The 13,493-nt window shown below is 54.5% G+C and overlaps 1 protein-coding gene across 9 annotated transcripts in view; it reads right to left on the bottom strand.

The window, feature by feature from the left end:
- The window catches only part of SFXN5 (sideroflexin 5), a 129,117-nt gene that overhangs the window by 16,065 nt on the left and 99,559 nt on the right, over positions 1–13,493 (bottom strand). For 6 of the 9 annotated variants that reach the window (XM_032291734.1, XM_032291741.1, XM_032291737.1 and 3 more), the window contains 2 exons: positions 11,217–11,302; positions 3,312–3,429 (listed from right to left, as the gene is read on the bottom strand). In XM_032291734.1, coding sequence (XP_032147625.1) covers positions 3,312–3,429; positions 11,217–11,302 — 204 coding nt within the window. The remainder of the gene's footprint in view (positions 1–3,311; positions 3,430–11,216; positions 11,303–13,493) is intronic. The other 3 variants (XM_032291736.1, XM_032291742.1, XM_032291735.1) reach the window with 2 other exon arrangements.

Here is a 13,493-nt window from a genome sequence, read left to right as displayed (position 1 = left end):
TTGCAGCCAGAGCTGGAGGCCTGGTGGCTGAATGTGGCCATCTCCCCATTATGTGCCCCAGAGGAACATCTGCCAAAGACCTGTAGCACTTCTAGACTCTTCCCACCGCAGTACGGCCCCCAGCTCCCTCTTCTCTTAGCTGTCCCAAGGCAGGAAATGTGGTTGACTAAGGAGAGAAACCCAGCCACAGAAAACAATCAGATGTAGCATTTCCTAGGGGCTTGGACTTGGAGTGTGGCCCTCTGGTGTTTCCTCTCCTATGAGCATCTGGCTTTTGCAACCTTGGGCTGGTACCATGGCTTTTCTGGGCCACCATTTCCCCAGCAAAGCCAGGAGCAAGGTGAACTGGATGACCCTGAAAATCCTTCCAATTGGGAGGGTCTTTAATTCTGTGTCATGCGTTTTCTTTGCCCTAGGTCCCTTCTCTGTGCAGGCATGTGGAGTTATGAGAGCTACTAGAAGCACAGAGGTACATACAAGCACATGGGTGACTCTGGCCCTGGCCTAGGACCCTGGGCTCAGGCTGATTGCACAGACAGACACAATGGCTTAACAGTGCGCTGGGCTGGGACAGGGATGCCAGAGACCACTGAGAAATACCCGCCCTTCCCTCTTCAGGGCTCCTAGGCAACCCAGAGCCCACGGCTCCATTTGGAGTTCCCAGACTGCAGCTTTCCCGGGGTGCGAGGTGGGGGTGGGAGCATCCTAGCATCCATGACAAGGCTGGGCCCTGTGGGTATGAGATGAGGTCCTGCTGGCTTCCATCCTGGTGTGTCTTGAATGGTGTCCCCCAAGACAGGAGTCCCACTCCCACAGAGTCTCCTCCTCAAACTCTGGGGCTCTGGAAGGAAGCCACCCCAGGTCTCGCCTCCCAGTGACACTGGGGCCTAAGGCGGGTCACCCCCTCCTCCTGCTCTAAGTCCTCGAAGCCACAACACCCCCAGCCTCTTGTTTTCACTTCCCCAACTTCTCTCTCCAGGAGCCCTTACCTCTCCCCCACCTCACATGGGGCCCTGACTGAAGCAGGTCCATCCTGAAATCACAGATTCAGAAGCAACTCTCTCTGGCCACAGCCCCTGCCTTCTTGTGAGCTCAGTCAGGGCAGACACCTTCTGGGCCCTCTTGGGTCTGCTCCTCCCCGTCAGCTTAGCTCCCACCTTCACACCAACCCAGCACGGATCCCGTGGTCCTCGGCTCCTCCAGGCTGCTGCCCATCTCTGAAGCCTCCTTACTCCCAACCTGACAAAACTCCAGCAGAAAGGACCTATGGCCCTCCCTGTACTGGCTCATAGCACCTCCTGGTGAACAGGCCCTGGCCATACCCCCAGACTATGTGTTGCTCAGCCTCCCTCACCTCTCATTCTCCCCTCTGGATGTCTCATCCCTTCTCTGTGTTCTCAGACCCCTGACCTTCTGTCCCTTCCACTCCTCTCTGCTCAGTCACAAGAACACAGGAGCCACTGGAACAACTTCTTCAATTTTCCCACCCCTGAACCCCATACCCAGCAGCATCTTACTCCCACCCCACTCCTCTTCCACCTACTGAAGTGAGGAGGGGTCTCCCCATGCCAAGGCTGATCCCCTTGTCTGTGCTCTGGTTCCCCCTCTTCTTCATGGACTTTCCTCCCCCAGCACCATCCTCTCAATGTCCTCAGCATCTCTCCTGGTGCCTTCCCTACTGCATTTACACAAGCCCCTGTCTCTCCCATTTAAAACAAGGATAGGCTGGGCGTGCTGGCTCACGCCTGTAATCCCAGCACTCTGGGAGGCTGAGGCGGGAGGATCACAAGGTCAGGGGTTCGAGACCAGCCTGGCCAAGATGGTGAAACCCTGTCTCTACTAAAAATACAAAAATTAGCTAGGCATGGTGGCAGTGCCTGTAATCCCAGCTACTCGGGAGGCTGAGGCAGGGAACTGTTTGAACCTGGGAGGTGGAGATTGCAGTGAGCTGAGATCGTGCCACTGTACTCCAGCTTGGGTGACAGGGCGAGACTGTGTCCCCAAAAAAAAAAAAAAAAAAGGACAAATACATAAATAAAAGCCCCTCCTAATTTCACATCTTGTTGCAGCTGTGGACCTGTCTTTCTCATTTTTCCCCTCACCTGTCACCTGGACCCCCTCTTTGGTGACAGGGTCTGGCTATACTGCCTGAGACACCAATGGATACTCTGTAATGTCATGAAGTGTGACCTCTCGCAGAGTCTAACCATGTGGATGCCCACCTACCCTGATCACATGTGGTCCGGCTCTGCCCTCACCCCCTGGCTGCTTGTCCTTGGACTCCACCAGGGTGGGAGCCTCACCTACCACCCTCACTCACTTCCAGCACCATTCACATGTTGGTATCCTCTACTTCTACCCCTCCAGTCTAAGCCTCTCTCTTCATTCCGGATGCAGAGCCAACATCCCACAGGCTCCTCAACCCCACGTGTCCATCCAACTGACCCGCTGCCCTCCCTCGATCCTGCCCCCACGTGGCTCCATCTCGTTAAGCACCTACGTCTGGTTGCTCAAAACCAAAAGCCAGGCGCACATCCAGCCAGCTCCCATTCCCTTCCACCACAGGCAGCTCTTCACCGGATCCTGAAGAAGCTGCCTCCTGACTCCCTCTTAAGGGGCCCTTCTCTCCATGCCCACTGCCAACAGCCTGGTCCAAGCTGCCATCACTGCTTGCTGGACGCCCGCCACAGCCTCCTGATGGTTCCTTCTCCAGAGCTCCAACCCAGCCCCATGCAGCAGCACAGGGGCCGCTCAGAATCAGGAATCTGTGGTCTGCCTTGAATAGCCCTTAGGAGGATATTCACCCTCTCTGTTTTGGCTTCCAAGTTCCTGACACCACCCAGCCTCAGCCCCTCATTCGTGGGCCACATCACCTTGCGGCACTCCCTGGTCGTGCCGCAGACTGGTCAGCTCTTGGACATGGCATGTGCTTCCTCCCCTCAGAACCTTCACACCAGGTGTCCGCCAACCTCTTATCTCCCCTCCTGTCCCTTTTCATCTGGCCAACTCCAGCCACACTCCCAGTCCCAGTGAAATGCCACTTCCCTCTAGGCTCGGTTTGGTCTGCTATCTCCTTCCACACCCACTGGAGCTTCTCTCACCCTAACACTCCCGGCTCCTCATCTGCTGGCCTCTGTTTAATCACCGTGTTAACTGCGACCCTCACTCTGAGGGGCAGAGCCTGGGCCAGCCTCATGCACAATTCCAGCCCCAGCACCTAGCAGTGCTAAGGAGCCAGCATGATATGAGTATTCGTTCAGAAATCACCAAACGGTGTTCCCTGCCCTGCCCTTGAGCCCCTCCCCACTGACCTCTGACATCTGCGGGAAGAGGCTGATGGCCAGCGGCAGGGCCAGGCCGAAGGCTGCCAGGCACACAAGGCTTTGCACGGGGAGGAGCAGCCGGGGGCGCGCCTGCAGGAGAGCCGTCCTGTGGGGGAGAGAGGAGGGAGCCCCGTGAGACCCTAAGGTGGGGTGGGCCAGCTGCCAGCCACCATGCTGGGTCCCACTCTGTCTCAGGGCCCAGGAAGCGTGGTTCTAGGAGCAGTGCCAGTGTGCAGCTAAATAGACATAGCGGAGTTAGGTTTTTGGGGCCTTTCCCAATGGGCACTCCTATCCCAAGGCCCTGCCTTGAATGGCATGGCTGGCTGAACTCTCAACTACTCAGGTCACAAATGAGCACTTTCGGGGCACCCGCCCACCATGCATCCAGCTCCATGACAAGAAGGTCCCATGAGAGAGAGACGCTGGAAGAGGCTGTCGGCTCCTGTTCCTAAGGAGAGGCATAGGAACCTCAGATCGCTCTTGAGGCGCACGTAATTAAACAACCAACCAACAAAATTAGGTCCGAAGTTCAGGGGAGATGACAAAGCACATACATGTGGGCACATGCCAGCCAGGAGAGAGGTGATCCTCCTCTGTGTGTAAGAACTGAAGATACCCACTGGCCACCTCATCCATTTCAACCCCAGGACCACAGAGGGAGCAGTGACTCGTCCAAGGCCGAGTCTGCAAAAGGCCAGCAGAGCTGCTGCCTAGACGCCTGACTCCTCGAGGGTGCTGTCACCCCAGCTGGTCTCCTTTGCCAGCTTCATCACCAACATGACACAGCTGGCACCCTCTCCGTATGGCTGGCTTCAGAGCTGGTTTCCTGGGCAGGAGAGGGGGCATGATAAACCTCCCTCCAGGGCCCAGGATTCCCAGACAGTGTGGGGACATACCAACTGGCCAATGTGCCTGTACCATGTTCCTCGGAGCTTACCGTTTTTGCCTAATACAGCAGGCCCTTCATTGGGGACCGCAGCATTCCACTTGGGGAGGGATGACTAGGCTATGTACCGGGGGATGTTGGGCACGCACTAAATCTGACCTCAGTAACTGGCAGCCTAAAGTGACAGGCTCCTGGTGTGAAGGGGAAATAATCCAGGCTCTTGTCTGCCACCCCTAGCAGGGCTAACCATGGCCACAGGCAGGTAAGGGGCCCTCCTAAGGGCAGAGCCCCAATGTGGGAGGGCAGTAAACCCCATATACCTTGACCTCTTGAGACAAGAATCCCAACAGCACTTGGGCCTGAGAAGGCAACAAAATTGGGAGTATTTTTCAAAAGTTAAAGTGTATCAGATTGGCTGGGCAGCTAGTTAAACATGCAAACTCCCAGGGGCTGCTTACAACCAAGAAATCCGGATTCAATGGGCACTGGACCTAGAAATGTGCATTTTAATCAACCCTTCCTGAGTCTAAAATGGTGATCCCAGATCACACTTCTGACAAACACTGCCCCTGGATGTTCCTGCTCAGGTATTTAAAATAAAGATCCCATCTGTAATCCTGGCATTTTGGGAGGCCAAGGTGGGCGGATCACCTGAGGTCAGAAGTTCAAGACCAGCCTGGCCATTGTGGTGAAACCTCGCTTCTACTGAAAATACAAAAATTAGCCTGGTGTGGTAGCACACGCCTATAGTCTCAGCTACTCGGGAGGCTGAGGCAGGACAATCTCTTGAATATGGGAAACGGAGGTTTCGGTGAGCCAAGATCACGCCACTGCACTCCAGCCTGGGTGACAGAGCAAGACTCTGCCTCAGAAAATAAAGAAAGATCCCATTACTTGCAAATACTATGCAAGCAAAACGGTGAGTCCTGGTCTGACATGCAGTAAGTGCTCAGAGATGCGTGTCATTATTGCTGTTGCTATTGCTCATGCTACCTGCAGGATAGTAGGATCCTGGTAGCCCACCTGTCCTGCAGCCCTTCCCACTGGCCCAGACCCCGAGGTTTGTCCAGCTGCTAAATTTGGCCTGAATTAAGCAATTGGAAAGGGGAGTTTCCACAGGATTGAGCAGCAGGACCAAGGTACCTAAATCAAGCTCAAATCCCTCTGATCCCCTAACCCACAGCTAGCACCCCCATCCTCTCTCTCCTCCATGCTAGCCCACACCAGCCTGGGCTTACTTAGGGGTCACTGAGGGGCTAGGAATAAGGCTGAGAGGGGCCTGAGATGAACTTCTCAAGCAAGACAAGGAGGAGAAGGGGACACAAAGCTCATTCTCCAAGCTTCATACAGGGCCCAGAGCCCTGCTTGGAGGAGGCTGTGGAAGGATGGGGCTGCCCTCCTGTTCCAGTGGCAGTGACTAGAAGGGTGTTGAGTCCCTGGAAGCACAGCTCCAACGGTCCCTGCTCACAGCCCTGAGAGCAGGGAAGGGTGAGAAAAAGAGAGAAGCTCCTCGATTGCAGGTGAACAGCAGGCCATGGGCTCAGTCCTTGGGACCTGCTGGTGGGGACACTGGATAGACCCCTTCCTGCGGGGCTGTGACCAAGGCTCCTTTCTCAGGGTGGCTGGCTGAAGTCTTCACTGAGAAAGGGGTCCAGGAAGCCCCGGGCCTGGGCTCCCAGCTCAGGAAGGAGGCAGGCCTGAGGCTGAAACAGGAGCCTCTGAAGCCCCAGCCCAGAGCAGGCCAGAGAGTGAACACAGCAGGACAGGGAGAGAGGAGGGGGGAGGAAAATGGCAAGGAGGGATGGAAAAGCAGCTGGGGGAGTTAAAATATGCAGATGGAGAGATGTGCGAATGCTTGGGAGAAAGGAAAGACCCGGAGCCCAGGAAGTAAAGGAAGCTGGGGGAGCGGACTCAGGGCTGTGGCCTGGGCCCAGAGCCAACTCAGACCAGCCTGGTGCCTCTGTTGGCCCCCTTCATTCCAGGGACTGGGAGGCTGGGCTGGGTCTGAGCCAGCTAGAGCCCTCCTGATCCAGCACAGGAACCTGTGATCCCAGCCCTGGATCTAAAACTAGCTTCCTCCCCAACAAGGTTGGTACTGCAGTGTGAACCCCTGGAACACTCAGGGGAGCTGGAGGGTGGTGGAGAGGGAGGGATGGCACTCAGTGGACTGCAGCTCCAGAGGCAGCCCAGTGCTCTGGGCTGGGGATGGAAGCTCCTCTGCTTCTGACTTGAGATTCTTCTCCTTTCAGTCTCAGAGTCAAGGCCAACTGAGCACGCAGAGCTCCCACCTTTCTCTTCCCAGCAGGAAGCCCAGAGACCTTGGCTCTGAGAGTATCAACTGATGCCTGAGGCGAAGCAACGCAGGTCCCAGCCCCTGGCCCCACACAACAGCTTGTCCCCACCATTGCTGTGCATTCCTTCAGCACTTGGAGCGCAGTTTTAGTTTGCACTCCATTAATTTGCACATAGGCTGCTTTGTAAGTGTTCTTTTGTCTTTTCTTCCCTGGCTGCCCTGACTCCCTCACCCAACAGGGGCTCCCCAAAAGAATGGGGGCTGCCTTCCTCATCAGCCTCCTCAGCGGAGGCCCTGCACTAGTGCCCCTGCACCCAAAGGCTATGGGGTGCGTGGCAGGCCCCCAACAAAGAGCCAAAGAACTGCTGGGTGGTGCAAAATGCTAAGCCCCAACGAACAAGGTGGTGAAGGGGCAGTGTCCACATTTTCCAGGTGGGAAACTGAGGCTGAGAGAGGCTCCACAACCACATTAGACTGGCAGAAAGAGGTGGAGAAGGAATCTAGATTTTATTTTCCTACTAGAGCCTCAGATCGCTCTGCTGCATTGCCCTGCCTCTCCTACCACACAGTCCTGCACTTCCAGAGTACATGTGAGATTAGCAAGCCTTTGAGGGCACAAACTGGGTCTTATTCATCTTCATATTCTTGGGGGAAGCTGGGCTGAGCTCTTTTCCCAGGGATCCTCCAAGGAACTCCAGGGAAGGACCAGTGAAACACAAGGCTGCCAAGAACACCAAACTCTGACCTCTCTTCACCTTATCACAGGGGCTCCTTTGGAGCCTGAGATGTGAGAGTATGTGGCACCCCAGACACTAGACAGGTCCCAGGCTGGGGAGGTTCAGACCCAGAATCATCACCCTACTTCCCATGGATATGGAAGTGGGGAAGGGAAGTGCTGGAAGGGAAGGGCATGGTCCCTTTAAATGATAGGGAAGTGGGGAAGGGAAGAGTGTGGTCCCTGGCTAGGGCTCCACCCCCATGCCTGTGCCCAGGGGTCCAGGGACCTAAGTGGGGACAGGCATTTTTTGTTTTCCTGCACAAATGTTGCATTTCCCAAGACCATCCTGGCCTGCCACACCCTGATCCTGTGCCTAAAAAAACCCTGAGACCTGGCCAGGTGCAGTGGGTGGCTAACGCCTGTAATCCCAGCACTTTGGGAGGCCAAGGCAGGTGGATCACCTGAGGTCAGGAGTTCGAGACCAGCCTAGCCAAGACGGTGAAACCCCGTCTCTACTAAAAATACAAAAATTAGCCAGGCATGGTGGCACAAGCCTGTAGTCTCAGCTACTCAGGAGGCTGAGACAGGAGAATCACTTGAACCCAGGGGACGGAGGTTTCGGTGAACCAAGATCACGCCACTGCACGCCAGCCTGGGCAAGAAAAAGTGAAACTCCGTCTCAAAAAAAATAAAAATAAAAATAACAAAAATAAAAATAACATACTCTCATATCCCAAGACCCTAGCAGGCAGACACACAGGCAGGTGGACATCCAGAAGAGCACATCAGTGGAGAAACACACAAGTGACTGGATGTTGAGAGGACATCGAGGGGAGCACGCTGGCAGAAGAGCACACTGACAGATGCCGGCCACCGACTAACAGAACAATGCGGAGGTTGGCTGGGGCAATAGGGAGGAGAGCCTGGGCCGCTGAGCAGCCTGACTCCAGGGGAAAACCAATCTCCCTTCTGGCTCCCCTGTCTGCTGAGAGCTACTTCCACTCAATGAAACCTCACACTCATTCTCCAAGCCCATGTGTGATCCAATTCTTCCGGGACACCAAGGGAAGAACCCCAGGATAAAGAAAGCCCTCTGTCTTTGCGATAAGGGAGGAGTCTAAGTGAGCTAACATAAGCTGCCTATGAATGGCTAAACTAAAAAATCACCCTGTAACACACGCCCACTGGGTCTTCAGCTGTAAACACTCACCCCTGGACACTGCTGTGGGGGTGGCTGCCCCCACCACCTGCCCCTCTGTATGCTCCCCTAGAGGTTTGAGCGGCGGGGCACTGAAGAAGCAAGCCATACCCCCATCATACTCCCTTTGAGGGAGAGAAGAAAACTTCTCCTGTTTCACCATGACCCCCAAAGCCAAGTTCAAGCCCCCAAGCTAATGGGACACTAACTATCATTCCACTTTCTGCAAGCATCTCTGCCAACTGGAGAGGCATCGCAGAGCATGTTTTTCCCCAGCAAATTCTTGCAGAAGGACAGGTCCCTGGATGAGCGTGGCTGACCCAGCTTCACACCCCGCCCCCCGCCTTCTTGTCGTTCTTAGGATAGCTGTAGATGTGCTGGCAATACAGCATCTTGAGATAAGGAGGGCCTGTCTGGGACAGCCTGGGCTCATGTTCCCACCTCTTCTGGAACAGGATGTCCTGCAACACTTTAGCACAGCAAGCCAATGTCCGCCCGTGTGCAAATCCCAGGGTGGAGTGCTTCCAGGCTCCCTCAGTTGCAGTGTGATGTGGTACGTGGGTGGAAGAGACTCCCATCCTCCCTGGGCAGCTTTCTCAAGCCATGGGGCACCAGCGTGCCATAAATCTTAGGTGCCCATTGTCCCTGAAGCCTATCTGTGAGGAATCAAGCTGCTGCGCTTGACTTGTGTGAGTGTCCTACCTCACTGGACTTGTGGTGCAAGTAACAGAGTGAGCAGTGCTCACTGAACCTGCTCCAGAATTCCAAGGTTCAGGATTCAGCAGTCTCAAGGACAGAACTACCTTCCTCACCTGCCCCACTGGCTCCCAGTGCATACGTGCAGTCACTGGTATTCAGGGACCTCAGTTCATGAAGGGGCTACATATACGAGAGTCAGGGGCACAAAAGAGACTACCTGTTTTTGTCTGCTGCAAACTTCCATACCACAGGAATTTTCTTAATCCCAGTGCTCACCAGGCCATGCCCATGCTCAGGTATCCCCAGAGGCTCCGCCCTCTTCTAGGGTGAGAGAGGGATCATCTCAGCTGGGCACACAGGACCCCTCATCAGCTGGCCCCATGAGTGCACTTCCCTTTAGCCAGACTGGACACCTCAGTGTCCATGCTACAGGCCTACACCCTGCCCAAAAAGCCCGCCCTTCCACAAAAATCCTATCTGCTCTCTGGGGACCAGCCCTCCTTACTGCTGGGCCCACAGTGCTTCCTCTTCTCAAGGTCACCTTGGCTGAGTTTACTCACTGCCTGCTGTCACCTGCAGCTGACCTGTGTACAGGTCTTGCCCATCACCCTTATAAAGACATAGGCTTCCTGAGATCAGACCCCAAGTCTACTCCTCCCATTTCCATGGAGGGCAGGACTCAAACACACGCTGATTGCATAGTGTGACCTGAAGATGCAAGAGGCAGCCAGTGTGGCTTGAAGAGACCATGCTTTGCAGCCATATTTCTGAGCCACTGCTGGCTCTGCTATTTCCTAGCAGATGACCATAAGTGGATGATACAGCCTAACTTTGCCTTCCTCTCCTCATCTGTAGAATGAGGATATTATACTTACCTTATTGTGCTGTCCTGAAGGTGAAATGAGAGAATTCATTCACTCACTCATAGATGCTTACTGAGCATCTACTGTATGCCAGGAACTGTGCTAGATGCTGGGCAGGGCAGTGAACAAAAGGATGGACGTGCCTCATGGAGATGACATTCTAGTAGAGCAGACAGAGAATATGCAACTAGAGGAACAATCTCAGATATGGATAAGGGCCGTAAGAAAAATAAAGGATTGCAAGGGAGAGGTAGTAATGAGAAATGGTGACTTCTGATGGGGTAGTCAGGGAGGACCTCTTTGAGGAGGTGGCATTTGGGCAGAAACCTGACTGAGAGAGGACTGGGATATGTAAGTGCTTAATAAATGTCAGTTGTTATTATAATTCATATTGTGGCAATAAGAAAGTCCCCAAACAGGGAAGAATCCCTTGCCCCAGAACCCCAGATGGAATACCCCCATCCCTATCCTTATCCCACACACACCCAATTCCGGTTGCTATCTTGAGGTGTCCCCATGGGGTAGGGTCTCCTTGCTGTCACCTGACCAGCCAGGGGTCTGTGCCTTCAGGCCCCCTCCACCTAGGACCCTCCACTTGCCTTCTCCCAGGGCCTGCCCTCTCCACGCAGCCTTTCCTCCAGCAGCATTTCAGCCCACCCCTTCAGTTTAGCACTCATTAATTACTACTCACTCCATTACTATTATTATGCTACCTCATTTCTTTACAGTCATGACAGATATGAGTGCTTAGAACATCCTTCTGAGGGAGGCAGGAGGCTATTACTATTTATATTTTGCAAGCAGAAAAACTGAGGCTCAGTAAGGTGGTGATTTGTCCCATAGCAGATACCTACCTGAATCTAGTCTTCCTCCCTGAATCCTCAGCCTCTGCCTTCATAAATGGTCCTGCACTATTCACTGAGAGCATGTGAGCACACGTGCACACACACAAACCCCCGAACCACCAGCTCCTCAGGGGTTGGCCAGCACTGTCATCCTGGTACCCCTTGTGGCACTTAGCCCAGGGTCCTGAATAGTAAAAGTCCAGGAATTCTCAGAGTGATTCCGTGGCACCACCTGGAGAGTCCAAGACACAGCAAGACACCTTCCACCCTCTATACAAACTGAGGCGGGCTTCCTGTTGCCCCCTCATCCCTTGCCTGGGCCGGCTGGTTCTCCCTCCCTCTCCCTCTCCTCCCCCATGGTGGCCCCTCCATCCTGGCTGCCCCAACTCACTTCTCCAGCATGGACATGATGATCGGGGGTAGCACCAGGATGGGCATGGGCAGGACCACTCGCGTCAGCGCCGTCTCCAGCAGGGCCTGAGGGGCAGGCAGAGGCTGTGGTGAGAGGGGCCTGACGGCCAGTAATGGAACAGCACACCCACGTGGAGCCCTAGGTGTGTGCCACCACAATGCACATTTGGCTGAATGGCATTATTCATGGGATTGCTCAGGAAGCCACATTCCAAACATCAAAAAAAGCCACTGGCCTTCTTTCTTCTTTTCTGAGGCAGTCTTGCTCTGGCCCCCAGGCTGGGGTGCAGCGGCGCGATCTCAGCTCACTACAACCTCCGCCTCCCAGGTTCAAGTGATTCTCCTGTCTCAGCCTCCTGAGTAGCTGGGATTGCAGGTGCATACCACCATTCCTGGCTAATTTTTGTATTTTAGTAGGGATGGGATGGGGTTTCACCATGTTGGTCAGGCTGATCTAGAACTTCTGACCTCAGGTGATCCGCCCACCTCAGCATCCCAGTGTTGGGGTTACATGCGTGAGCCACTGTGTCCAGGCTCCACTGGTCTTACCACACACATTTGAGAAGAGCAGATTCTCATCACTTGCCACATGTGGGAGACACCCTGGCAGCCCCAGGAATGCACAGTGCTCAGGGAGATGGTTGAGCACCTTGGGGGTGGCGGGTGCAGCCTCCCATGCTCAGTGCACAAGGGGACTGGGAAGCAGCTCTAAAAGCAAGGCAGACACAGAAGCTGGGGGGCCTGTTGAGCCACTGGGGCTCATGGAGCCAGAGGAGGACCGAGCTTCTGGAATTTACTTTTTGTTGTTGTTGTTGAGATGGAGTCTCGCTCTGTCACCCAGGCTGGAGTACAGTGGCGTGGTCTTGGCTCACTGTAACCTCTGCCTCCCAGGTTCAAGGGATTCTCCTGCCTCAGCCTCCCCAGTAGCTGGGATTATAGGCATGAGCCACCACACCCAGCTAATTTTTGTATTTTTAGTAAAGATGGGGTTTCACCATGTTGGCCAGGCTGGTCTCGAACTCCTGACCTCAGGTGATCTGCCCACCTCAGCCTCCCAAAGTCCTGGGATTATAGGCGTGAGCCTCATATTTATTTATTTTTAAACGTATCTTAAAGATTTGCAAGATCTTGTGTCTTTTGGCTATGGATGAGTTTCTCAGTGACAAGAGGTGGGATCTATAAGGGAGGCACTCTTCAGTTGGGTGTCTGCAGGTTTTCCCTGGGGGTCTGCCTGGTGCCTTGCTCCAGGGATTCCTGGGGAGGGAAGGGGGTGGTGTCCTTGGCCAGAGCACAGCTCAGTGTCGATTCTGAGCTCCAACAGCCATTGTGGTGAGTTCCTTTAGCCCCAGGAGTGCCAGTCCTCAGAGGAGGCTCCAGGGAACAGCTCACAGCCCACAGATGCCTGGAGTCCCTCCCCAGACAGCAAAGAACTAAGCAAGCCAGGCTGAAGAGAGCCCAGACCGCTTGGGTTTCCTTTTTGTATGACACTGAGAGGAGTTATCATGGCTGTCCTCCCTCATGGGGGCTGGGGAAAAGAACAGGGCTGGGATAGGAAGGTAGGAAACTGAGACTAAATCCCCTCTGCTGATGAGCTCAGGGCTGAACATCACTCCCAGGAACCTAGGCTCTTTATGGTCAGCCTCAGGAAGGCCTGGAAGAGGCCCCTCCAGTCTCTGGAACAGGTTTGGGAATGACACAAGGGTCCCGTGCCAGTGCAGGCAGCAGAGGATGCAGTGTGGGCACGACACCCCCAGCCCCTTGCCCTAAAAACCCTGGAGGGGCACTGACTTGGACAGAGCTCTTCCCAGATCAAAGTCTGAATAAGAAGGCCTCATGACTGGGGTAGGGCTTGGGGGCCCTCATGGGAGCTGATGAGGACAGTGGCTAGAGCACGCGTGCATGCTCGGCTACTTAATGGCTCTCCCCCAGCCCCCATCGTATCCCATGCTGAGCACATAGGGCAGAGCCCAGGGCAGCAGGACAAGCCACTAACCATCATCTGGACAAAGGCTGAGAAAGGAGAGGGGGATGTACACATGTGCTGCATTTTCTTTTTTTTTTTTTTGGAAACGAAGTTTCATTCTTTCGCCCAGGCTGGAGTGCAGTGGTGCGATCCTGGCTCAATGTAACCTCTGTCCTCCTGGTTCAAGCAATTCTCCTGCCTTTGCTTCTCTAGTAGCTGGGATTATAGGCACCCACCACCATACCTGGCTAATTTTTGTATTTTTAGTAGAGATGGGATTTCGCAATGTTGGCC

This window comes from Sapajus apella, unplaced genomic scaffold, assembly GCF_009761245.1.
Source record: "Sapajus apella isolate SASKATOON/1434 unplaced genomic scaffold, GSC_monkey_1.0 scaffold26, whole genome shotgun sequence".
NCBI classification, from domain to species: domain Eukaryota; kingdom Metazoa; phylum Chordata; class Mammalia; order Primates; family Cebidae; genus Sapajus; species Sapajus apella.
Note: the sequence above shows the minus strand (reverse complement) of the source record. Positions and strands in the feature narration are given on the sequence as shown.